The sequence below is a fragment of the Vanacampus margaritifer genome, chromosome 2 (assembly GCF_051991255.1).
Source record: "Vanacampus margaritifer isolate UIUO_Vmar chromosome 2, RoL_Vmar_1.0, whole genome shotgun sequence".
In the NCBI taxonomy this organism is placed as follows: domain Eukaryota; kingdom Metazoa; phylum Chordata; class Actinopteri; order Syngnathiformes; family Syngnathidae; genus Vanacampus; species Vanacampus margaritifer.
The window spans coordinates 12,892,225-12,918,898 of record NC_135433.1 but is presented as its reverse complement, the minus strand read 5'-3'; the positions used below and the strand labels follow the sequence as shown (position 1 = coordinate 12,918,898).

Below are 26,674 nucleotides of genomic sequence, written 5' to 3'. Positions count from 1 at the left end.
CTGTGGCATTACATGTGGAAAGTAACAAGAAAAAAAGATCATCAGCATCCAATTAGGATCAGATTAGTACCACGGTTGCAATTAGCTCGCTGTTCATTTTAAATTTGTATAACCCTCAGCAAAGCAAAGTGCTGTTATACATTCTTAGTACGATGGCGCCTTCTAGTGGCTAAATCAGTCAGTAACCACAATCACAAAAGTCCACTTAAATCCTGCTTTAATACTTATTCAATGCAAGCATTGGTACAAGCCTGGAATGTTTGGGAGGGTAAAAAGAAGATCATTTCACTTTATTTATAAAATACTCTTTTTTGTTAGGGCTACCTTACAGTCGATCGTAGAATTGTACAGTACATACACTGTGAGTATATATAAAACAGCACAATTATTGAATAGGGTCTAACTAAAACAGTGAAATTGCTGTGTGCTTTTGTAAGTAAGCGATGTGTAGGTGAGCAAATAAAAGGGGAGAATGAGCTCTGTGCAGGCATCAATTTGAAAGAATAATCCCACAGTCACTAGTGGTTTATTTAATCTCGAAGCTGGTGACACGAGCCTCTCCACTGAAGTTGATGAAAGAGTATTTTTCTGCGCCCATGCGATTGGGAAAATGGATTTCAGAGCCATCCGACAGAGTGACCAGGAATTCCGTGGGAGTGAACGCAATGATGACCTACAAAGGAAAAGGAGAATAATAGTATGAACATCTGTAGGAATTTGTTGGATTCTTGATAGTAAGTCAATTGTATCAATCTATTGTAAAATGGTGGTTGGGGTTTAGTGCATATGTAATCAGCTCAAGACTTAAAGGGCATTCAACCTCAGAAAATTAACTCATTCACTGCCATTGATGGCTATAGACATCAAAAAATAATTTCAACTATTTCTATTAGTTTTCCTAACAAGAGTATGAAAACCTAGGAAAAATGTTATTGTAAATGATATAACAGATATAACATTTGTGATTAATCGCTAGTTAACTAGTGAATTAATGTGATTAATTACAATGAAAAATGTTAATCCCCTGACGGGCCTAATTAAAAATATATATTAAAAATAAGGGCCGTTTAATCATAATTAATCGCATGATAATTTTACATCTGTTATAAACGTACAATAAAAAAATGTAGGTTTTCATAAAAAATGAAATGAAATGAAAAAATGTTAAACTAATAAAAATAGTTCACATGGATTTTTTACGCCAACAGTTGTCAATGGCAGTGAATGAGTTAATGTAATCTACTGTAACACTTAGACTAATCATTTGTAACCATAATCATTATCTTTTTAAGTACAGGCTATTGTTTTCTCCTGTTAGATTCGCCACTTAAGTGGCCGGATATGATTCATTTGCCTATAAAGATTATAGCAGAAAAAAGGAAAAAAGTGATGGTCTCACTTTGAACTCCTCCCCCTGGTGGAATGGGAAACCTCCCTCTCGGTGCTCTTCGCACCACTTGCCTTCCTGGTAAGAGTTGCAGATCACTGCGTTCTCGTCTCCGTGCGCGTTGAATCGTGGGTTGATGTGCATGGTGATGTCCTTCTCATTCGGGCCAATGTTTAGTGCAAAGCTGCAGCACAAGGACACAAGGAGCACGGAAATGATCACTGCAAAAATATCGAAATACCTCGTCATATTTTTTGCAAAGGATCCATCAATTCCTTTCCATGACTTCTTGAATACATTTGAAATGACTACTTACTTAGTAGCATCAGGCTGAACTTTTCCGACAATGGTCAAAGTCTGCCCTACTTTGAAGGACATATTCTTTACAATCATTCCCTGTGTGGAAAAAGAAACACATATTGTTGAAAAGATCTCTAAAATATGATGATATAATGCTGTCCACTTCTCATTTGTAACTTTTGAAATTTACCATTAAATTCCTACTAAAGCACCCTGAACAAGTCCAACTCTCGGTGCTCTGCAGCACTTCCACACCCATTTTCCTCTCTACACCACATCTTGGCAGTGGATACAAACGTTGAGGAACTAATTATGACACAGTATATGGCGTAACAATTTCCTCAGAAATACTTCGGGGGTGAAAAAAAAAAGGCTGAGTGTAGCAGAAACGCTTCTGTGCACGTGGCAGTAATAGTGGATGGAGTAAGACAGCTGCCAGAAGATTAGGACATTTCCTGCTGGCAATGTGTTCCAATTGAGGGATTTTCATCTCTGTCATTGTTATCTACCTTCATTTTTGGAAAGTAATTCACAATCACCACTTGTAGATTGCATTTCACTGAACTTGAAAAAAAAAAAATCTGATCTCAGCAAAGGAGATTGAGTTGTATCCTGCCACATAGTGTATAAGAAGGACACGTTGAGGGAAAATGAAAAACAAGCCAAGATAGGAAAAGCAGGCTTGAGAGAATAGTATGGCTGCAACATTCTTTCCATGTAAGAGTCCAACTGCTAAGTGGGCGTGCGTAACAAATGGCGCTGGGCCCTATAGTTTGGTTTGGGGGGGATCCAATATATAAGATGTATCACAAATTTGCCCTTTACAATGACCAGAATGCCAAATTTGGATTAAAAGTACAGTGCAGCACTTTTTCAAGTTGACCGTCTGAAATGACGCAATTCAATTTGATGTATCCTTAATAGAGAATCAGATCTTTACGGAGCAGGCGTCATTGTCTGAAAACAAACCTTGCCCATCTATTCTCGACTAGACAGTATGACTGTAGTGTCGTGGAAGCCTGTTTTTTAATCCTTCAGCAGACATATGGCCAGCCCAGTTGCCAACAAAAGCAGACATTTATAGAATGAACTCAATTTATGAGACCAAAGAGAAGTTTAAAAAAAGTGCTATCTGATTTTGGATGGCACTTGTTTATATTTATAGTGGTCAAACAAACAAGCACCGAGGTTGTAGAGAAATCCGATAATTACAGAAGGAACGCAGCAAGTTTAAGTGCTGACTGAGAAGCAGCTGAGAATTCAGTCATTAGTTGGCAAACGTTCATGGGAGAGCTGCAGTGAATACTTTAACCATAAAAGGCAACAGAAGACATTCACATCTCTATAAAGAAAAAACAGTAGCTCACAAATATCCATGCATTACCCATAATTTAAGTATACTGCTGCTATTTTGTCATGTGCTTGTTAAACATGTCAATTATAAGTCATGTGAAATTTAACAATGGGAAAAAACTTAATGTTCACTAGTTATAAAGCAGAAAGTAAAAGTATGATTAGACGCTAATGAGACTCTTACTTACGGCCATTGTGATTTCAGATGTGGTCGATGGAGATGAGCAGCTGCAAAGTAGAAGTAGAGAGTGCAGGGCCTCGCCTCACTGACCTCAAGAGGTTTTATGCAGAGTGGGAGGTGGCTCCATTTCACTGACAGTGCAGGCAGCCAGAGCACTGCCAGCTTGGGATGACATTGACCAATGAGATCACAGTAAGGTTAGAAGCCACTAATAACGCTTTTAACAAGCAACTGTTGACTGTAGGCAAGTGAGACTAATTACTGCCTGACATTACGTTATACTGTCACATTGTAACTCTATTGAGGCTTCAGGCTAAGGTGTCAGGATAGAAATGAATTTGTCACCAAGGAGACAACGAAATATTTAGCTCAGCTGAATGTGGCAATGCCCACCTACTGTATATAGCCTGAAACGGAATCAGATGACAGTCAGCCCAGCTTGCAAGTGGGTTGTGACTGCAGTCTGACCCTGCTGCGTGACAAGTGAGATTAATGCATTTTAATCACAATGACTGGCATTGTTTTCTTGTTATCTGAGGACATACATGCCAAATGTACTTCTAAACTATTTTAGCCAGATAAGGCATTTATTTATTTTACCGTTATTAAGAAAAGACTTGTATGGATGCCATGTTGAAGATTTTCATTTTTAAGATTATTAATACAAGGGTATACTATGCCTCGGCCCAAAGTCAGCTGGGATAGGCCCCAGCTCACCCACGACCGCTATAGAAAAAAGATGGATATCAAACATGCTATCTTACGGAAGCGTATTGCGTTCACTTGAAAAAGAAAAAAAAAGTCCTGTTTTTCTGACAAATTTTTTGGGCGAGCTTTGTTTTTTTGAGTATTTTTTTTTTTTCAGTTTAAAAAATATATATTTTCCTGTTTTTCTGAGTAATTTTTCCCTGTTTTATAAAATAATTGTTTTTCTGAATATTTTTTTTAAAAGGGTTTTCCCTCAGAGATTACAGAACAAACGGTTCCGCTATTAGCGAGTCTGCAGCAAGTCACTTGGAGTTCAGAGGTGAAAAAAATAAAAAATTACTCCAAAAAACAGAACACCAGCTGTGTTTTTCGGAATATTTTTTTTTCTCTTCTTTTGAATATATATATATTTCTGTTTTTTTTAAATATTTTTTTTTGTTTTTCTGAGTAATTTTTCCTCCTGTTTTTCTGAATATTTTTGACAGAAAAAAAATTAAGTAAAACACAAAAAAAATATTCTGAAAAACAGAAAATAAAAAATACTCAAAAAAACAAAGCTCCCCCCAAAAATTAGTCAGAAAAACAGGATTTATTTTTTTTTTCAAGTGAATGCAATACACTTCCGAACTATCTAGATCAATCATGCCATCTGTTTTAAACAGTACTGACCTTTTTCCTTGAACTGAGATGATATGTGTTTCTGCAGATCATCAGGAAGTGCAGTCAGGCGGTTTGGTGACAAAGGGACCTTTGTAACAGAAGTTAACAGCACATTTACAGATATACTCTATATCGCATGAGTATAAGGTGCAAATTGAGTAGAGCACAATACAACCCTACCCTCGACATTTTTTTCTGCTAATACCTTAATTCTTACGTTAACACTCTACAGTGGCATGAAAAATGGCATTACTATCTTACAAAAGGCATTACTACAAATAATTACATTTATGTCAGCAATAATGGCCACCCATTTGGTAGAACCTTAATCACATTTCACCTAGACAACTTTCAAACATATCTTCACCCACTAAAACACATATTGCACATGTGTTACATAATGGTAAGCACATGCAGCAAAAATGAAACTCAAGCAAAGCACAAGTGTCTCAACCACAGCAATTTGAAACCGATCACACTTGTCGTTCATGATGTGAATAAAGCAATAGTTCAGTGAGTACTGGTGGTTGAAGTTCCACGATAGACACATTCAGAGAGACAGAGGCAGAAGAGGTGGATGAGGAGGAAGAGTGAGGGGAGTCAATGATCAACACTTACACACTTCAGATTAAATAAGGGCAATTTTTGTAGACTGCATTCTGAATCTTGGCCAGTGCACAGTTTGACGAGGAGGTGCAGCCCAACCTAAGCCGAATCACTGCTTGTTTCAATAAATTCAATTTTCCATTATCAAATACTTGTAATTTTATAAAAAAAAATAATAAGAATAAATAAAATAAATAAAAATAAAAAAGGTACTCCATCTACAAGTGCAGTTTTTTTGTTTTCTTTTGCATAATGCATTTGAACAATAAAGATTTTCTAGAGCTTTGCGATATGGTCGTGGAGTTAATTTTTTCTATGTTGTGTGTAATAGCTGTTCAGTTGTTGTTTTTAACCGGAGGACTGTTTTCTATCTTATAGTTTGGCTTTACAGGAAGAGTCTTTGTTTACAGTAGGACGGGGAAAATAAAAGTATATCGTATCGTATCGTATCGTATCGTACAGTCCAATGGAGAGCAGTTTGACTCCTTACTTAGCCAGCTAAGGGACAGGATGGAGGAGGGTTCTGGATAACAGGCCGACACGAATTGTAATAGAGCAACTGATGGTTTTAAAGTGACTATGACGTCGATGACGACAATTGCCCGGTTAGCCCATGTGTTTATCAAACTGTAATGGACTTTGACTGGCAGGTTTGTCTACGTATGACGCCCGTAGTTGCACACACAACATTCGGAACCATGAGAGGAGGCGGCTTCGGAACCATGCTCGTCCCCCCTCCCTGGTATTGGTTCTCTGCTCGCATATTCAAGAGAATCAGAGAGACTATTGGCGAGCATGCAACATATTCACCCACACCTACCTCATTATTATCAACAGGGCGGTGACGTGCTATTTTGAAAAGCCAACTGACAGCTTAACAAATAGCCCGTTCTCACCGTTTGCAATGTTTACAAAACTGAGAGGGTCGGTCGTGTAGCTCGTCGCTATCCGACGTTTGCACCAAGCCATCATCCCAACAATCTTGATAGCCTGACACAAATCTACAGGAACACTTCTCGCATACAGAAATGGCATCGATAGCAGCGGCGGCGCATGAGTCCAGCTCGGCGCTTGCTGATGCTCTACTCCCAGCGAGTATATTCGCACCTGACCGAGGAGGATGCGTGGACGACCCCGGGGATGAGTTCTACGAGGACGGGGACATTATCAACGGCAAGCCCGAGGATCGAAGGATTGACTTTACTAGCAAGGTGAAGCTAGGCCCTATCTAGCACTCGGCTAATGCTAGCTGGCTGTTTGTGAAAATGAATGAATGAGATTTTGGTTTAATCTTGAGTTTGAACGCATGTTTTGCCAAGATTGTATTTAATGTTAGGAACCGAGTATATTGTTGCATGAATAATACAAAGCACGGTATAGCATGGGTTCTTTTGCATTTGCTTGCGCCGAGATAGCCGGTTGAAGCTAAGGCTAGCAAGTGAAGCTGTTGCTTTACTAGCCACGGTAATAAAGCTCACGTTACACGTAAATTAAGGTACAATGTTGTAATGAATTGCAGCGGTTTCTTTTACGTGGTTTAAGCTGTCAACATCTTAAAGCTTCCACATTCGGTACAGAATGACAGGGATACATAATAATAAACAACACGTGACTGTAGATTGACGTTAGTTGGTAAACAAGCTGATGAAACAAGTAAGTAACATATGGAAGTTTCTGCACATTTGGTTACTTCATTTAGGCAAACATATGTGAAGTTTGTTGTCACATTTTCAAGTATTTAATTTCAAAGTGTTAAAATAAAAACCTGGTGTATATTTTTTAAAGTTCTGTATAAAATCGCGCCATTTTTGTACAATTTGACAATTGTGTCAAAATGTTTCTTTATTTTCAGCTTCAGTTGCTTTTATAAACGGCATACACACACAAATATGCCTGTTTTTGTTAATGTATTGGTTCTGGTTCAACAAGAATGATGTAAACTAAAGAGCGTGGCTGTAATAATGTTCAATTGTTTGCAAAGGTCAAATTACACATGGCAAAATAATGGGATGTACCAGCCCCATTGCATATGGTTGCATCACTTTCTTGGGCATCACCTTTCAATGAATCCCTTCAGTACAAGTACAGTAATGCAAGTTGAAGGAGTAGTTTTAGTCGTAATGCACTTTCGTGAGCAATGAGTTTCAAGGTGACTTGTGGGAATAGAGACAGCTGTAAATGTGGGAATGCAGCTTTTTCCCCCTTCGCATTCTCTTTAAATTTTGCCGTTTACCTCAAACAAAAGTGTTTTAGAAAAATATTGGGCGTTTTGTTAACAGCAGATTGCTATATAACTCCGACATTATTGTAATAACTTGTTTTTTGCTTTCTTTTACCACATAAGCTGGCCCTTGTCAGTCCAAATGGAGAGCAGTATGACTCCTTACTTAGCCAGCTAAGGGACAGGATGGAGGAGGGTTCTGGAGAGACCATCTATGTGGTTGGGATGGGTTCAGGTGAGAGACTCACTTGATGCACATATACCGGTGAACATCCTACCCTAAACCAGAAATCTGTAGTCATACATTGGACCTTGTTATTGAATTGTTTCCTTTTTTTTATTGTCTTTGCTTAAGATGGTGGTGATTGGGGTCTCAATGAAAAGGACATGGAGGCTTCAGAGGCCACGGTGCGATCCATGTGTGCACAATTGGACTCTGATCTGATCCCGCTCAGGGAGCGTACTGAGGCAGAGGGTTTGGTACGGGACTATTTGATACGTCGGCGTGTGGGGGAGCTGGACTTCCTGGAGGTCAGGTGAGTGGTTAAAGACTATTTGTATTGTATTATGGTACTGTATTAGATTTTCTACGTAATTGTTTTTTTTTTTCTTTCCTAGAGTGGCAGTGGTAGGGAATGTGGATGCTGGTAAGAGTACTCTTCTAGGAGTGTTAACACATGGAGAGCTGGATAACGGCAGAGGCTTCGCTCGCCAGAAACTCTTCAGACACAAGCACGAGATGGAAAGCGGTAGGACCAGCAGCGTGGGCAACGATATCCTTGGATTTGACCAGGAGGGACAGGTGAGAATCATTGTAAATATTTACATCCTAACGGGGGATCACAAAGGGTACATTGAATTAAATATTCAGTTTCATTTTGGCCAGATAAAAGAAGAGTCTATTTAATTCAAAAGAGAATTCAGTTTTGACCTTGGCTTCTTCTTTATTATTATTATTATTATTTTTAAACAACTCATGGTGCATAGAGTATAAAACATCAAACTGGAACACACATTGTGGCTTATTTATAGAAAATTATATTTACCTCAAAGACTTTGTACTAGTTGTTAATCCTTTTCACAATTAATCCCATTGTATAAATAATGACCCTTTCCCCCAATTCACCATTGTTATGTCTCACTTTGGGTTATAATGCCACCTGCTGGTTTTACGTACTTTACAACAGCCTACTGTACATTGGGGTTAAATCATTAAAGATTAGATGTGGATGCCCCTACGAAGAACATGAAAACATGCATATAACAGTTACAGTAAGATGATAGTTTTTTACAACAAGTAGTTCACTGTACTCGTTCAAAAGGCATTTGGAGTAAAGTTGTCTACTTTGTGTGTTTCTAGGTGGTGAACAAACCGGATAGCCACGGAGGAAGTCTGGATTGGACCAAAATCTGCGAGAAGTCATCCAAAGTGATCACCTTCATCGATCTGGCTGGCCACGAGAAATACCTTAAGACCACCGTGTTTGGAATGACTGGACACTTACCAGACTTTTGTATGCTCATGGTGAGAAGAGGCATCCGAAAGTGCTCTTTTAATATTACAAGCTTGCTTGAACATATTCCATCATGTTTTCCAGGTCGGCAGTAATGCAGGGATTGTGGGCATGACCAAAGAGCACCTGGGTCTGGCCTTAGCCCTCAACGTTCCCGTATTTGTAGTGGTGACAAAAATAGACATGTGTCCAGCCAACATCCTTCAAGGTCAGTCGTCTGTCGTGCCCTCTCTTTGCTACAATCTCCTTACTTGCTTGAGATGTAAAGACTCCATCTGCTGCTTTTAGAGGCAGCTGTGCTCTAGAGTGTAAGATTAATTATGAGGCAAAACTGTCTGCCTTATTAATTTCCCCCCCATACGCAAGTTCTCAAACTGACAAGCCAAAGTTAAATCCAGCTGTTGTGCAAGTTCCATGTAAATTCTACATCAGGGAGCCACAAATTGATTTTATTTGTCAACATTACAGACGCTCCCCACCTTACGAACGAGTTACGTTCCGGACGATCGTTCGTAAGGTGAATTTGTTCGTAAGTTGCTTCAGTGCTATATTTTGTATTATAATTTATGTTTAAAGCCTATATAAGTATATTGAAGGTTTATATAAGTATGTTTAAGGCTTGTACAAGTAACCTGCATTGGTTTGTACTGAAAAAAAATTAATAAAATGGAGAGAATACGTACAGTACTGTACTGTACTACGTATGTTAGAGAGAGAGAGCGAGACACACACAGTATGTACATGTACGTAATAAGATAAATAAAATGAAGTTTAACTTACTTTTGGAAGATGTACTCGATGCTTAAGGAGATGATGGAGGAAGAGGAGGATTTTATATCATGAGAGATTCTTCGTCGTCGCTGGAATCGGCTTCAAAAGTTATTTCCCGCTTCATGGGGACCGGCGTTTCTTCCTCCTCCTCCTCGCCACGTTGCTCAGCCTCCAATGAGCTCTCACAGCGCCAATCGTCGGTATTAGCGGCGGAAAGAAGCACTACGCGCAATAAAAAAATCTAACTTACAGCATTTCTTTCCAAACATTTTTCGACATACTGTACGCGCAGAAATGTTCGTATGTACCGTTGTTCGTAACTCAAATGTTCGTAAGTAGGGGAGCGTCTACTTTGTATGACACATTTAATTAACATCCAGCAAAATTCAAATCTTCTCCACAAATTATAACCAAGTGAAAGAAACACGTCATGGCATGATTCCAATACATTCAAGAACAAATAAGAAACAAAGCAATTGCAGTCTCTGTCTGGAAAAGTTTTTGGGGGAAGTTTTGGTACTCACAATAGTCTGCGCCATGCTCCACAAATTGAGAAGACTGGGACGAGTAGCAGGTCTTCCCTGGAGTGGTTGGCCAACCAACCACACATCATTTAGAAACTGCATTTCCTATTTACTTGGGTGGTCTTTGTGAGATATTAAAACCTGAGATGTCCCCTCTTCAGAAGTCAGGAAGGAGGAAGTACTTTTTCACAGCACGTTTATTAGGAACTACAATAGACATTCATTATTAACTGCCCATGGGGCCAAATAACCAGGGCATTATTCCTTTACTTGAAGACTGGAGATTAAAAATAAAAGTGAAGCGAAGCTGTCATTCTTATGTCCTCTGATCCCAACAGAAACATTAAAGCTACTTCAGAGGTTACTAAAGTCCCCTGGCTGCAGGAAAATCCCAGTCCTGGTGCAGAACAAGGACGACGTCATAGTCACGGCATCCAACTTTAGCTCTGAGAGGTACAAAGTCTGTCCCAAGGCAGATTCTGAGTGAGAGGGCCAAAGTTAAACTCTGTTTAGTAACTTGTGTGCCTTCCTGAAGGATGTGTCCCATTTTTCAAATCTCAAACGTGACCGGAGAGAACATGGACCTGCTCAAGATGTTCCTCAACCTGCTGTCATCTCGGACGTGCTACAGAGACGACCAGCCAGCCGAGTTTCAGATTGACGACACCTACTCTGTACCGGTGGGTGTCCTCCCATTTTGTTTCCCAAATTTTGCCAATCTTTCATTATAGGAGCAATTCACTAAAATTAGGTAATTTTTCATGGCACAGCTGGTGATGGTGGTTGGAAATCACTATAAAACTGACTCCACTTTTACTGTCTTGTCTTAGGGAGTTGGAACAGTAGTATCAGGAACTACTTTACGTGGACTGATACGTCTGAACGATACCATGCTACTGGGGCCAGACCCTTTGGGCAGCTTCATTTCCATCGCTGTCAAATCAATCCACCGCAAGAGAATGCCAGTAAAGGAAGTCCGAGGGGGTCAAACTGCCTCGTTTGCGCTCAAAAAGGTAAGTTGCTGAACACCACCACCTAGTGGCCATGTTCATGTCTCGATCAAGTCCTAGTATTGGACTGCACAACTGGAGACTTTTGACTCAGAAAGGGACAAAAATTCATGTATTGTGAAATGACTAAGCTGAAGTCTGACATGATTAAAACATTCCATTGTATTCCTGTTTGTTATAGATTAAGCGTTCGACCATAAGGAAAGGCATGGTGATGGTGTCCCCAAGGTTGAACCCACAGGCCACTTGGGAGTTTGAAGCAGAGATTCTTGTTCTACACCACCCCACTACGATATCACCCCGATACCAGGCTATGGGTATGTAACTGACAAGTCGACACAAGTTAGATCTTATTTTGATTTGTTTGTCTCTGTTCTTAAATAAATGTAGGCGATGTACTTTTTCTGAAATACTTTCTCACCTTGTCATCGCACATCTGTTTGTTTCACTCTCCACGCAGTTCACTGTGGCAGCATAAGGCAGACCGCCACCATTTTGTCCATGAACAGGGACTGCTTACGGACAGGGGACAAAGCCTCTGTCCATTTCCGCTTCATTAAGACCCCGGAGTATCTTCACTGTGACCAGAGGCTGGTGTTCAGGGAGGGACGCACTAAGGCTGTAGGGACCATCACAAAGGTAAGATAAAGTATATCTGCACACTTTGTCCAAGGTGCTTCCAAGAAAATCAAATGTCCTTACCTTCAAGGCAGGAGATTTGCTCATTTCACCATCAAAACTATTTCCTATCGCGTTCTTTCCAGCTCCTGCAGTCCACCAATAATTTGCCGTCAAACTCCAAACCTCCACAGATAAAAATGCAATCCACGAAAAAGGCGCCGGCTCGAAAAGAGGACAGCACCACAGCAACAGCAGATGATGGCTTGACGATAGCACAGTCAGCGGGCCCAAGCACGACACACCAGGTGAGATATGAAGTGCAACAAAATAAACACATAGTATAGGGGGCTCTACTTACTGTCTTCTCTTGTGAACTCACACCGCTAACCGCTTCTCTAACCTGCAACTCTTCTGTGTCCTTATTTTACTCTTGGAACTTTTCGTTCCTCCATTCAAACTCCTATCATACATCATGTGTCATACTCTACCCTCTCCTTTGCTTGCGTGGCTGGCTCCCGGAAGGGAGAGGGGGAGGAGGACCCTCAGTTAAAGGAGGGCAACAAAGAGAACAAGGTAAAGTGGGTCATCATGATTCTGGTGATCCTGAATGCGGGATTAAATAAAATAGCCGTCTCTGCAGTTTTGTCTTACCGTTTTCCACATGTCCAACCCTTTTGTGCTACATGTGTGCTCAGTGTTTTTCTTTTTCATTTTGGTATCTGTTCTCTATAGCCAAAGACTGGAGGAGGTGGAAGAAGAAGAGGAGGTCAGCGTCACAAAGGGAAGGGCCAGAACATGTCGGCTGCAGTAGCCTCCACATCAGGAACAGTAGGATGCTGAACTGACCCCTTCACCCCTTTCCTTACCTCCCTCTCCATAAGTCCATTCTAGCTATTTTACACTCCTCCGTCTTACTCCGTCATTGCCTTTTATACCAGGATTTTATTGTAAAGAGTGAAACCGGCAAAAGCGTGCAGCTTGGATTTTGTATGGTTTCCAGGAGAGGAGAGTGGAGCTGAGCTTGTCACAATCATTTGTATTATTATTATTATTATTATTATTATTTTTAAATATATATGTAAAGTGGCTTCATGACAGGGAGGGAAGTAAAACCCCCTTCAAGGGTCCAACAAATACGAGCAGCTAAAAGTGACACTCACCTGTGCATTCCCTGTGAATTTGCAATTAAAATGACATTTTGTGAACTATTTATACCGAATATGTAAATTAGCTTTTGGCCGTACCCTAATTGAAAGGATAAGTATACAACTGAATGTAGCGCCGAGCACATATCCTGGTAATTCTACATATGGCAACTATAATACAAGCTGTTACCGTTTTTATAATTGTCAGTTATTTGGCATATATACAAACATTTATTTACCCTTAGATATTTGATGTTCTTAACGTTCAACCTGGTATTACCTGTGCTCTTACACGCTAGTACTACTGCATCATGGCTCCACCCAACACATAGTAAGACATCACATACTCATTCTCATCACCCCAGCAGCCAGTCAGTCGCTCATGATTGTAAAACATCCAGTGCTAATTGTGAAATCTAGTACCTATTGTGTTACTGCTTGCTACTGGTACGTGACATTTATTCCACTAAAACCTCAATAAACTGGTTATACTGAGCTGCATAATAGTAATGTTTTTTAATTCAGGTGTTTGTTAGGAAACATGGTAATCTAGATTTACCTTAAAGCTCCAGTCTTCTGTAGGAGTGAGGACAACATTTGCAATTTTAATACAAACTAAAGAGGTCACATTTTGGTAGCACACATCCACTTTTAATATTTATATAACACAGTCTGTAAAGGCTATACTTGGCATGTGCAACATTAGTATATTTATACATGTAGTGTAATGCGAGATAACTAAAATGTCAGAAAAATAATTTCTAAATTTACAAGTGTTAAGGAATATTCAGTTTTGGTCTGTCTTATTTGTCAGTTAAATGGAGAAGTGTTTTTGTGTGGAAGAACAGTAGCTGCACTTCACAAGAGGATGTCCTTCAAGTCTCCCTCCTGCACCAACAACTAACTAGTTAGGGAGAAAAACTCCTTCAAAGTGCCGCAGTCCAGTGAATACAGATAATTCTGTTCGTCATGTTCACTTTGTTTGACCTTCATAGTAAAACTTTAGCAAAAACATCCTCCAAAACCACACACACAACAAAAATTGGATACATTTTGATGCACGCACATTCGAGTTCACACAAACAAGTGACCCTTAACGGTCACTGGGGGGTTTATAGAGTCATTGAAATGTGTTACCATTGTCCAACAATAAGTCCACACTGTGTCCAAGAATCAAGACAAAAATATGGTCCAAAAAACAACATTTATCACACACCAGTTTAGATGCTCTTTTGTCTAGCCGTCAATGTCCCAGCTGAAGAGATGATGCTTCACCAGCATGTCCTGCACACCCTCTTTCAGTGGCCTCTGCTCCTTCTCCTTGAACAATGGGCAGAAGCAGCACCATCAGACTACATTCTCAAACACTTAACAGTAATTCCAAATAAATTGTCAAGCTTAGTGGCTGACGAGGGGACACGAGGCAATGACAGGAATAATGTCAGGTATCTAAATGAATGTAAGATTCTTAAAAATCCACAATGGCGTCAGCTAGTTAGAAATAAGAATCATGTGTTTCCCTCTGAAAAATTATACTACATATTTCACACTAGTCTTCTGTTCCTCTCATCTATGCTGCAGCAACTTTCTTGGCTTACCTCTTTCTGCTCCGGTAATTCACAATCTTGAGAGAGACTGAAGGCAAACTTTGAAAGGACCCTGTTGAAAGAGAAGTTACTGGTATCTGTAAACTATACATATGAAAAGGTTTTTCCAAGAGATGTTGGATAACACTTATTTTCACATCAGTACGAGTATGCAACTCTGGAGTAGTCACTGACACCAAGTACTAGGGGTGCTAGAAAAAAATCGATTCTGCAATATATCGCGATATTACAGCGCGCAATTTTCAAATTGATTCAATATGCGGCTGAATCGATTTTTAAACATCCATTTTTTATGGGAATATTCAACAAAACGTCTTACTTAGGGACAGGATTTACACATGAAGCAAGGAAGAATGTTATATTAATGGAACATTAAGCCATAATGTTTTATTTTAGTGCTGTTCAAACAAAACAGACTGCAACCTGAATTTTCAGATAAATACATTTTCATACAAATCTTACGGTGTACATGTACAAGTTTACTGATTAGTATTTTCTAAATTTGAGTTAATTTTTTTTCCCCCAATAATCAATTTATAGATTCGTATCGGGATTAATCGGTATACAAATCGAATCGCCAGGTACTAGGCAATTCACACCCCTACTAAGTACCAATACCACAAATACTATTGATACATAAAATTTCCAGAGAGCTTAGTTTAAAGAAAAATCTATACATTTCAATATAGTATTTTCCCTTAAAAATGCATGGTAATTTTCTATTCTTCTAATTTCTTGCTCATGATACAGGTTCTATTTGGTAAAATTCTCACCTGAGTTCACATTTGATCTGAACCCATCCGGGACTGCGGAGAAATGACCATGGATGATACCATTTCTCTACAGCCGCCATGCTGGAACACAGCACCTCAAGCCATAAGTGCAACACCTGCTCACTGTTAGGAAAGATGCATGTGCACATTTCAACTTCTACTCAATTAGAAACAATCTGTTCATTCTCGTGTGTGTGTGTGTGTACTCACTTGAGGCCAATGCAGACAAGAGATCTAAACTTGACATCCATCTGAACATGAGCCACGTCATGGCTCATGTTAACTGACTGCACTGCCTAAAGAGAGCAGACAGATTTGTCTTAGACAAAAAAAAAAGTCTTAAAGTTCCTCAAAACTGTCTAGAAAAGCAAAATAAGCGAAGATATTTGCAACGCAGAAAAAGATTTGACTTCTCACAAGCTAATAAATCAAATCATCATCAAGCCAAATCAATACTATATACCGTACTATATAGTGAATAAATGCTCACCCGATATAGGAGCTCCTCTGGTGTTAGAACCTTCCCATCTTCATCTAACCTGGGATTAAAAAAAAAAATAAACTACCTTGAAATAAATCTACAACAATAAACATACTGTACAAACTTTAATGTTGTTATTTCCAGCTAAATCCATGCTAAGTGTGTGTGTGTGTGTGTGCGTTAGTACAAAGATGTGTGTGACTTTACCTGTAGGTTTTACACAACACCAATCTGGAGTAGACAGAGTTGAAGTCCCTCTCCACCTCTCTGCTGGCCGCCTGAAAGTGGACGGGGCACAACGATGTTGCTGGTGTGACATCAAATTTGTCGGAATCGAATTTACTGTACCTCTTCTATGAATAACCATGGGTGACAGGGCCCGCCCAAAATGGAGGGTTTCTTGAGGCCGTGCAGGAAGATGGCCTTCAGAGCCGGACATAGATTCCCTCTAGCTAGATCGGTCACAGCTTCTGTTACCGAGTCATCTCCCGCTAACGAGTACTGCAAACACAGAGGGTGACAGCAACTACAGTTAGTATAAAGCAATACCATTAGAAAGAGCATCTGATGAAAATAAATGATTTACCTCTTTACTTCTTTCATCAAGGATCTCCACAAATTTAGCAGGGAACCAGCCTGTTAAGAGCAACACAGTTATGGTAATTGGAAATGACCCATAACGCAATAAGAAACGCATCTGCATATACACACACCTCGAAGCCCATTGAGCTCTCCAACCCAACAGTGTTCATCCTTTTGCGAGACGATCTGAAATAATCACACCATGTCTCAGTCAACCATTTGCTTCACGGTTATCTGTAGTCATAATGTGATTGTGTGTCTTATCTCACATTGATGATATCATTCTTCCTAAAGCCCAACTCATCGTCATCATGCCGCTCAAAATCCAGCAAGGCCTTCGCTCGTCTCCGTCGATTTCGGGACACGACCAGGAAATTTTCATGGTCTCTCTGGTGGCTCTCCATGGAGTAGTCAGGGGTCAGCTCCTACATTGAAAAAAAAAAAAATATAGCATATGATGACTGAATTGACTGCAAGTCCTGGTTTAGTGACTTGATATTCTGCAAGCGTCATGGTGATTCAGTGCTGCAATGTTGTGAACTTACAGAGGTGGAGTGTCGTGGGTCCAGACAGTGGAAATGCTCTGAAGTGCGGGTTATGGCCTCTCGAAGGGCCGCCACCAGCTCAGTCTGTTTAATGTTCTTGGACTTGAGCGCTTCGGCCTCATCCTCCCCAAATAGCAGAGAGCTTAGAGTGGACTTTCGACGCAGGGACTGCCTCCTCACCACCTGCACACGCAAAAAGTATGTTATGCCATCATTTAAAAAAAAAAAATATATATATATATTCTGAGACTTGAGTACCCCCCCCCCCCCCCCCCGCTTTTTTTTTTTTCAATATTACAATTGCTATTTAATATATGATTTTTTCCCCCCAAGGAGCTCATCTCATGTATTTTTCTTTTTTTAACAAAACGAAACCAATAAATTAATCTGTATTACAATAAACAATATCAGTTTCACTCAACTAATGTTTTGGTATTATAAGTTAGCCTTCTGCTAAAATAAAGGCAAATGAACCATGAATTAATATGAATGACTGTTAATACATTTCAGTTAGTTGTTAATTTACTAATTCACTACAATTTCAAGAAATTCTTCCAAACGTGACATAAACATACATCATTAATTCAAATTATGAGAAAAATGCAAAGAAATCTGTGGCTATATCATATCAACGTTTCATGAAACTACAGTATGGTTGTAAACATATGAGTCTTAATTGGCTGACCTTGTTGAGGTTAGAATTGAGTGGCACGTTCCCACTGTCGAGCTGGGCCTGTTCGTTGAGAATGTAGGCGAGGTGCTTGTGTCGGTGGGCATCCAGTGTGTCCTGTGACAGATTCCCGGCCAGCCTCAAACCTTCCCCAAGAACTGCAGGCCCATCCCTCAACTGGCTTGGTAGGTCGGACAGAGTGTTAAAAATGGACGCAGAGTTCTCTGACGATATGAGCTCCTCCTCCTGGTGTAGTGGTCGGAGACAGATTTTTGAGGATCAATCAGTGATATTACAGTACATGGTAAAGCACCTTCTGATGTTTCATCTTGGCTTTCTATAACATCTGAGACAGAAATAATGAATCTTAAGATATGTGATCTCAGTAAACACCTTGATCTTAAGCATGCCCAGAGTGATTTGAAATAGCACCAAGGAGCCCTGGTAGAAAAGGAGGTCCCAGATCCTGAGGAGCAAACGGATGTCCACCACACTGGCAAAGGAGGTCAGGAACCAGTGCAACGTGATCAGCGACAGCTCTAAATGTATAGGGAGGAAACACATGCATTTACAACTCTTTCAACACGTTTAAAAAAAAAAAAATCGGGTAAGTTCCTTCATTTTAAAGTTAAACAAGCCGTACCAATGTCATGCTCCTGCAAAAGGCGGTCAAGGGCCGGTAGGTACTGAACGATGAGCTGACGAAGCACCCTCTGGTCTGTTTGGACACCCAGCAGGGTGGAGGAGAAGTATGACGGAGGTAGGAGGTCTTCAATCAGGGCACACATCATCCATAGCACATCCTCCTCCTCCATGAAGAGCAACAGACAGGAAACCACCTAAATAAAATGGAGAGTGATGGGGGTTGAAAATGGATAGACGATGAAAGAACCGGCAAATCTAGAAGACATAAACATTCACCATTCCAGTTCCCTGACAGTAGCCAATGTCAGGGTAAAGCCAGGCCAAGCCTCGAAGTACCCGTCGCAGCCTCGGGACCCCGACACTTGTCAGGTTACTGAAGCACACGTTGGTGGGCATTGTCCGCAACAAGTCCTTCTCTATCTAAGGGATGGATATTTTTGCATTACCATCATTATTTACACTACTTTTGCCTTGGCCAACATAAGAAAAGAGTAATGGAAATTAGAACATTAGTTTTGATACAGCTCGTGAATGGTTGTCATTAGCTGGGTCTTGCAATGTTATGATGAGTGAATATGTATGCACACATTTCAGGGATCTCACCTGTTTCGCTGCGGAAGTGTCATCATTGGAACTGTTCTTGATGATTTCTTTGTAGGAGATTTCAGAGGTCCTCTTCTTCTGCAGTGCTCCAGACAGACGCATCCATAACTGGCAGAGAGAAAACACGCTTTGTACAAACCCAATTCCCAAAAAGTTGTGACACTACACAAATTGTGAACAAAAACCAAACGCAATTATGCAGAAGTGCCAAATGTCAATATTTTGTTCAGAATAGAACATAGATGACAGCTCAAAAGTTTAAACTGAGAAAATGTATCATTTTAAGGGAAAAATACGTTGATTGTAAATTTCATGGTGCCAACAAATCTGAAAAGTTGGGACAGGTAGCAATAAGAGAATAAGTCAATTGCACTCAGACCAGTTACCACTAATGAGGTCCATTGGCAACTTGATTGGAGTATAAAAAAAGAGCTTCTCGGAGTGGCAGTGTCTCTCAGAAGCGAACATGGGTAGAGAATCACCAATTCCTCCAATGTTGCGCAGAAAGATAGTGGAGAAATATTAGAAAGGTCTTTACCAGCAAAAAAATGCAAAAAGGTTGAAGTAATCATCATCTACAGTGCATAGCATCATCCAAAGATTCAGAAAATCTGGAACAATCTCTGTGTGTAAGGGTCAAGGCCGAAAAAGCATACTGGATGCCCATAATCTTCGGGCCCTTAAACGGCACTGCACCGCAAACAGGAATGCGTACTGTGAGGGAAATCACAGAAAGGGCTCAGCAATTCTTCCAGAAAACATTGTGGGGCGCTATATCATACTGACTAAAGAGGACAAGGACAAGCCAAGTTGTTATCAGCACTCAGTTTATAAGCCTGCATCTGTGATTGGTACAGGGTGGCATGAGTGCGTGTGGCATGGGCAGCTTCCACATCTGGAAAGGCATCGTCAATGCAGAAAGGTATATTCCGATATTCCGAACATATGCTCCCATCCAAGCATCATCACTTTCAGAGAAGATCTTGCATTTCTCAACACGATAATGCCAGACCACATGCAGCACCAATTACAACATCATGGCTGCGTAGGAAAAGGATCCGGCCGGGTATTGAAATGGCCAGCCTGCAGTCCACTTCTTTCACTTCTAGAGCACATTTGGCGCATCATAAAGGGGAAAGTGCAACAAAGAAAGCCCAAGACAGTTGAACAGTTCGAGAGACGCGTGTTGGACAAGAATGGGACGGCGTTCCTATTTCGAAACTCGTCTCCTCGATCCCCAGACGTTTGCAGACTGTTGTAAGAAGAAGAGGGGATGCCTCACATGTGGTGAAAACGGCCTTGTCCCAACTTTTTGGAGATTTGTTGACATAGTTTTCCCTCAAAATGATAAATGTTCTCAGTTTAAACGTTTGACCTGTTCTTTATGTTTTATTCTGAATAAAATATTAACATTTGCCACTTCCACATAATTGAATTCAGTTTTTATTCACAATTTGTATAGTGCCCCAACTTTTGGGGAATTAGGTTTGTAATTAGTTACTTCTATAAGGTAGTATTTCGGGGAAAGATAGCATACAGGCCACTTACCTGTGGCCTCATGCTATGAGGAATGCCACCTAGTACAAGCGCACGTAGACGTTCGGAGCGAGGGAGGACTGGCGCAATGAGCTCCCAGGTGAGGTCGCCCACTGTGTGATTATGCGTGAACTCCAAGTGGGCTTGCCAGCGCAACCTCTGCTGAGGGTTTTCACGTTGTGGTGAGCCTTCAGTGCCCAGCCAAGGGCTGGGATCATCACTCTCTGTATGAAAAGACAGAAAAAAAAATATCATGATTAAGAATGTGTGACCATAATGAAATGATCATATTATAAACAGTGACGGTTTGAGAGTCTGAATAACCTCAGAATGTCCAATAAGTGTGGATAAAGAATAGGAAGGACTCACAATGTGAAGCTGAGGGTTCGTTCAATAATCTAATAAAAATACATTGGCCTAATCCGACAATATTAAAATAAAAACCTTGACAAACTCAGTTTCGTACCATGCTAATTTCATGTCCGTAAGAGTACAAAGACATACTGACCAGTTGCAGTCATAACAAGATCACATGTACATATGGCTTTAGTGGAACTAATTCTAACAAAATCAATTTTGCAATGAAGATTTGGCAGATCGCATTTGAAGAACTTCCCTAGCAAAGAAATGAGTATGTCCATATGGATGAAACATTACCTTCTGTGTCCACTCTGAAGCCAAACTCATCATACTTGAGTTCCTTATGTTCCAAGTTGTCTCTCTGTAGAGGGGAAAACATCCTTTTAATTCAATTTGAAGGAAAATGTGACAGGATGCTTACATAATTGAAACCATTTCTTCCAAACATTTATTAAGCTAAGGCACATATTTTACACATTTTTTTTTTATCTCATGGCACACCAAACAAAGATGTCACAAAAATTGGCTACACAGTTTAATTACAGTATGCACCTTCTGTCATCTAGTTGAAAAAGCACTTGTTCTGTCTGTCGCTATACATCACTGGCATATTTTCAGAACAAATTGGATAATTTCCCAAGACACACCTGATGATCTCGCACAGAACACAGCACAGTGTTTGGTAATCCCTGATCTAAACATATATGCACATGAGAAGTCATGTGCTTACTTGATGGTACTTTGCCAAAATGTCCTGGGGCCACATGCTCGGAGTGAGAGCTGAGAAGGGCCCACCAGGGGCCGGTGTGTATGTGCCTGAAATAAAGACATCCAAATCAAACAAGCCTGCTGAAGAAACCCGTGCAAACTTTCAATAGCGAATCTAAATGGGTGTGTTTTAAAGAGTAAATAAACAATACCTGACATGGTGCTGGATTCTAGAGTGACACCTTCTTTATCCAAAGACTGCAGTCACTCTGAAGTCAGGTGTAGTAGTAGCCCGGGATCTGTCGAACATAAAACAGAACAATGCGGCTCAATTAGCTGCTCATCCGAACATGAAGGTCTCTGTGAATAACGAAGAAGCAGACTTATGAAAAGAATGAAAGAGCCGAGAAGAGAAAAAGGAGGTCACCTCCTCTCATGACCACATGACTGCTGTTCTCACAAGAGGCTCTTTACTAACCTCAACTTTCCTTCACATTCTGCTCTTGCACATGAGCGATCCTGTGGCAAAATTTGAAAACAGAACTCTCACCAACAAATGACAAAGTTATTCCTTTTTAACCCTCCGGATCTGAGACTAAGACAGGATCTAACATTGGATTCCACATCACTTCCTCCCCTACTGGCTCTCCGGAATTAGAATGGTCACTTTAAGCAGTGGGGAAAGAAAATAACTTAATAAATAAGTTTTTTTTTTTTTTAACCTTCAATGGAAGCTTTGTAGCTCCATCTCCTTACTGACGCCATGCTGAAAACAAAAATAATAATATGTGACTATAGTATAATTAGAAGTGTAATGCCAAAATACTAAGAAAATAAGTAATTTTACTAGAATAAAATAGTAGCTTTCTAAAAGAAAACATATAATATTATACCTGCATCACTTTCATATAAAACACAACTTTAAGGACTGGTGCATGGACACAGATGTGTATAGTGTACCCTATTTGATAGGAGAAGTACTGCAAGATGGTGCCTCACTGTTCCATGTGCAGCACTGCAGCCACGCGCAAACAAACCAGCGCGCGTCAAGCATGACGTGCAAGAGGCAGCCGCAGAAATGATTCATTCAGCAGCATCCTAAGGAGGATTTAGGACTTAAAAGAGAGATGAGAAATCAATTTGAGGATGGGAGGATGGCCAAGCTGCTTCAGCGGATGTGTAACTCCGAGGAGTGTTGGGATTTGAGAGCGACATTAACAGAAGCTAGGCCCACGCCCAAAACAGTTCAATTCCAGCGTCAACACACAGTCACTTGTTAAATAAGAGTGTTTTGCTGTTAGTCCATTTAACAGTAGAGCACGTCTTTTTATCCTTTAGTGACAAGTTTTTTTTCTTTTTTAATGAGATGTGTGAGGTACATCAGCAGTGCAACCCACCCACTTATAGTTATTACGCTTCCATCATTCTAGTTTTTGATTCAAAATCTTAATATTAGCATTGGTTAAGTTATGTTTACAATTGTAAGCCCATTAACTCATTCACTGCCATTGACGGTTATAGATGTCAAAAATTAATTTGAACTTTTTCTACTAGTTTAAATTTTTTTCCCACTTTTGTTAACTAGAGTATGAAAAACTAGAATTTTTATATGTATATTTAGAACAGATATAACATTTGTGATTAATCTTGAGTTAACTACTGAAGTCATGCGATTATTTACGATTAAAAATTGTAACCGCCTGATGCCCCTAATTTTTTATAATGTTTTCTTGCTTCTTCTTTTTTTTTTTTTTTTTTAAATCGCGTCAGGCGATTATTTTTATTTTAATTAATCGCTTGATATTAATAGTTAACTCACGATTAATCACGTTATATCACACGTTATATCTGTTGTAAATGTACAATATTTTTTTTCCTAGGTTTTCATACTCTTGTTAACAAAAGCGGAGAAAAAAATGTAAACTAATAGAAAAAGTTCAAATGAATTTTTGACGTCTATACCCGTCAATGGGTTAAGAATGTTAACAACAGATTTTTACAGTTTCCATTAGTCAGCTTTAGTACATGACTTGACAAAAGTCTAGTCAAACTACCCTTGTGACTGTGCTCGCCTTTGTTTACCCTGGAAAATCAACATGCTGCAAAAAGATTCTACTGTGTGTGCATAGAATGTGACTTTAATTGTGACTCCTCTACATTTGAGCACGCGCGCACAACACTGGTGACTCATGCTTTCATCCAGTCAAGTGGATATACGCCCACCCACGCAATGACTAAAACAAGATGCTTATCTTGAACTGGATGGTCATAATCAAGCCAGATTTGTATTTTATCCACTTAGAGACACATGCACAATCCTGAACTTCCTCATCACCTGACCGTGCACGGGTAAATGGTGGAAACATTCACTGCAATTACAAAAGGATTGTTCCGTGACGTCGAAAAAGGATGCACATTGCCAGGAGTATTCTTACATTTTACAACACAAAGCTTTTCTGGTGTAACTTATTGTGAATGAAGACAGCAGAAAAGATCGTTCTTAGAAAAAACTGCTATTAGATGAACATGTCATGTCACGACCCCAAGCATCATTAGATGACGTAAAACGACTCCAGCTCCCTAGATGACGTCATAAACAGCCTCACTCCTACTAAATATAGCGTTACTTTTTATTTCATACCAATCCGTTTTCCAAGCCCAACAAAAAAAACACATGGACATTTTAAACACGCGGGTAGCATCTCACACTGAATAAACCATAAGATAAACAGCGCAGTTGGTAGCTTGCCTGTCATAAACCATAGCAATGTGTTGTCAGCTGTTAGCAAGCGTTAGCATATGGCTAACAATTACGTGTAAGGATTCACATTATTAGCCAGCTAACTAAACTTACCTTGACATTCGTCAAGTGTAAACACAAACGTGTGGTTAGCGGAAGGCGTGTTATTCACATTTCACGAAACAATGAAAACGCCGAATGCTGCGCCATGACGTGTCTCTCAAGAGACTTGAATATTAAGCGATTGGGCACCTGCTAGCGACGTGTAGCTCCGCTGTATCCTTGCACTTGCGACTAGCCATTCAGGAGAAATAGTCCCACATCCCGGAACTACACGGTCTATGACATCGTCTTCTGAGTATCCTTCCGCGCAGTAAGAAGTGACGTAGCACAAGTCGTTTATTCATTCATTTCCTCCTCATTCATTCCATCTACAACGCTGTCTACTCACAATTGGGGGGGGGGGGGGGGGGGGGGGGGAATTACATACAATACAAAAATTACTACAACATATTAGTTGAATAAATGCTGACAAAGAACGAAACGTTATGACAGTTGTGGCCATAATAAAAGTTTACACAAAAAAAGTACTATAGTGTAGACTGTGTAGTGTTACTGTGGCACTAAAATAATGATAGTCCTACAAATAATTACTTATATTATGTAAGAATAACTATTCAGAGCAAAACTGCTAAAGTACTGAGTAACTGGTGAGTAACTTTTATTTTTATTTTTAGTGCATGTCCTTGACAAAATATAAAATGGGACTATGCAAATTTAAATGCAGTCAACAATATCACCCTAAAACAATATATTCAACAGCAACAAAAAACAAACAAGGTAAATTCAGCCATAACATGTAATGTGAATAATATTGAACTTTAACAGGTGGGGTCACCTACATTTATCAGCAATGCTGACTTTCATTACTCCAAACTTTCATCTTTATGTCAGTGTTGTGCATACCCCCCCCCCCCCCCCCACGCACCCACCACCACCATATTTACAACATGGAACAGCTAAACTTAAACCGACCTGAGGTCGGATGAACTGTAATTTACGTTCATCTGTTGTGACTGACCAGTTGGTGCTTATTCCACATTTTGCAAACGTACAGCGAGGCAGCCTCTTGTATGTTTCTCAAGTTCCAAGTTAAGTTCATTTAGCTGAAATGCTGGCATTTTTAGGCAGACATCGTATAGCATCAGTCCGTCCATACTTATCCTCACTATGTAAGTACAGATGATCTGGAGCTTATCTGTAAATTTAACATCCAGAAGATTTCTGCCAAGTTTCACTTAACAGAATCAGATTCAACTTTTCAGTCACTTTAAAAACATTGCTTCTGTGTGGGTCCACCCAGTGTGAGGTCATGAGACTGCCTGTCTTCGTTTGATTAGTGAGATCAAATGGCACCAGTTATATTGCATTGGTGAAACACTCATGTGGCTCTCTGATGAACTAAAATAGAACCTCCTAGCAATAATACCTATATAAAAATAAAGGTAGCGAGCAGAGTATTGCGCTATGTAATAGTAAGTCTTTTTTTTTTAAGCTAAAATATTCAAGTACAAATAAAAAGTAGGCCTATATTGCATTAAAACTCCTCTGATAAATACTAGTCAACCAGAAAATAATGGAGTAAATGTGATCATTGCTACACCCCACCTTTGATAATAACCTGGCAAAAAGGTGCTGCGTCTTTGTTTAATGCGAGGCTTAAAGTGACAATTTGTGTTTAAAAAACGAAAAGAAAAAAAAAAGGGACATGATTGAATTGAATTGGATTGAACTACCGTATGTTTCCTGGTTGTTAATTGAGCACTAATAATCAATGATGAGCGGTAACAAAGAATAAAGTCTTCTTTATTGTACTTACAGTAAATAGTGTTAATAGAGTTTTCTGGAATCAATAATTTTACTTGTATTGTTACTTTTCCCTTATGAATTACATTTTTACTTTTACTCCCTACATTTGAAAAAAGCTGCACTTTACACCTCTTACCTTGTCGAAATAGTCTTGTCACTTTTTCAGTGTATTGTGTCAGCCTAAATTTCATTTTTTTTTCTTCAGTTTTCTCAATATAATCATAATAAAAATAAAAATAAAATAAAAGCAAACACACGCACACGGGTATAGTGTTTGTTAGTTTTTTCAGTTGTGGTCATTAGCTACTTTAGCTTTTTTTGGTTATGTAAAGCAAAGCAATAGGAAGACATGATTTTGATAGCATAAAAGCATAAGCCGACATTAGCTATTTTTCCCCTCTCAGTATGAGTAGGGCAGGCCTACTACTTAATAAAAGAGGCAAACTAGTATTTAGTATTCAATTTTTTCAATGTGCCAAGTCGTCTAACCGGGTCTTTTTTAAATTTACATTACAAAGCAAAAACTTCAAAATCTTGTAGAATACTTAATAACA

General features: G+C 39.6%; 3 protein-coding genes across 6 annotated transcripts; 1 reads left to right on the top strand and 2 right to left on the bottom strand.

The window, feature by feature from the left end:
• Positions 1-200: 200 nt before the first annotated feature.
• On the bottom strand, positions 201-4,992 carry lgals2a (lectin, galactoside-binding, soluble, 2a). Its single transcript, XM_077556295.1, has 5 exons — positions 4,599-4,992; positions 3,229-3,383; positions 1,704-1,783; positions 1,400-1,571; positions 201-673 (listed from the first exon to the last, which is right to left on the bottom strand). The coding sequence occupies exons 2-5, from the start codon at positions 3,232-3,234 to the stop codon at positions 527-529; spliced, it is 405 nt and encodes a 134-aa protein (XP_077412421.1). The 5' UTR covers positions 3,235-3,383; positions 4,599-4,992; the 3' UTR covers positions 201-526.
• Positions 4,993-5,858: 866 nt separating this feature from the next.
• gtpbp1 (GTP binding protein 1) lies at positions 5,859-13,496 on the top strand. 4 transcript variants are annotated; one of them, XM_077556291.1, is made up of 14 exons: positions 5,859-6,406; positions 7,540-7,651; positions 7,772-7,952; positions 8,035-8,218; positions 8,777-8,941; positions 9,015-9,138; positions 10,564-10,678; positions 10,761-10,905; positions 11,056-11,238; positions 11,417-11,552; positions 11,696-11,874; positions 12,048-12,161; positions 12,379-12,429; positions 12,589-13,496. In XM_077556291.1, exons 1-14 carry the CDS (start codon positions 6,224-6,226, stop codon positions 12,694-12,696), a joined length of 1,980 nt encoding a protein of 659 aa, XP_077412417.1. In that variant the 5' UTR covers positions 5,859-6,223; the 3' UTR covers positions 12,697-13,496. The 4 variants fall into 4 exon arrangements, with proteins under 4 accessions (XP_077412417.1, XP_077412416.1, XP_077412420.1 ...); XM_077556290.1 differs by having other exon boundaries at positions 5,860-6,406; positions 12,000-12,161; XM_077556294.1 differs by lacking the exon at positions 12,379-12,429 and having other exon boundaries at positions 5,860-6,406.
• A 134-nt stretch (positions 13,497-13,630) lies between these two features.
• On the bottom strand, positions 13,631-24,516 carry sgsm3 (small G protein signaling modulator 3). The gene is made up of 21 exons (XM_077556289.1): positions 24,366-24,516; positions 21,724-21,810; positions 21,534-21,619; positions 21,101-21,164; positions 20,456-20,667; positions 18,908-19,015; positions 18,581-18,724; positions 18,303-18,498; positions 18,053-18,198; positions 17,675-17,905; positions 16,990-17,172; positions 16,714-16,869; positions 16,576-16,630; positions 16,449-16,498; positions 16,211-16,363; positions 16,070-16,140; positions 15,872-15,920; positions 15,592-15,677; positions 15,382-15,504; positions 14,600-14,660; positions 13,631-14,321 (listed from the first exon to the last, which is right to left on the bottom strand). Exons 2-21 carry the CDS (start codon positions 21,728-21,730, stop codon positions 14,238-14,240), a joined length of 2,265 nt encoding a protein of 754 aa, XP_077412415.1. The 5' UTR covers positions 21,731-21,810; positions 24,366-24,516; the 3' UTR covers positions 13,631-14,237.
• Between the last annotated feature and the right edge of the window lie 2,158 nt (positions 24,517-26,674).

Excerpts from the sequence above, each read along its gene's own strand:
- gtpbp1 (XM_077556290.1), top strand. The coding sequence starts at position 6,224 with ATGGCATCGATAGCAGCGGCGGCGCATGAGTCCAGCTCGGCGCTTGCT. Across the intron at positions 7,953-8,034 it reads CTGGACTTCCTGGAGGTCAG|AGTGGCAGTGGTAGGGAATG; the intron begins GTGAGTGGTTAA and ends TTTCTTTCCTAG. Across the intron at positions 10,679-10,760 it reads TCCAACTTTAGCTCTGAGAG|GATGTGTCCCATTTTTCAAA; the intron begins GTACAAAGTCTG and ends GCCTTCCTGAAG.
- sgsm3 (XM_077556289.1), bottom strand. Across the intron at positions 16,870-16,989 it reads ACCCACGACACTCCACCTCT|GAGCTGACCCCTGACTACTC; the intron begins GTAAGTTCACAA and ends TTTTCAATGTAG. Across the intron at positions 15,921-16,069 it reads GTGTTGTGTAAAACCTACAG|GTTAGATGAAGATGGGAAGG; the intron begins GTAAAGTCACAC and ends TTTTAATCCCAG.
- lgals2a (XM_077556295.1), bottom strand. Across the intron at positions 1,572-1,703 it reads GTTCAGCCTGATGCTACTAA|CTTTGCACTAAACATTGGCC; the intron begins GTAAGTAGTCAT and ends CTTGTGCTGCAG. Across the intron at positions 674-1,399 it reads ACCAGGGGGAGGAGTTCAAA|GTCATCATTGCGTTCACTCC; the intron begins GTGAGACCATCA and ends TTTCCTTTGTAG.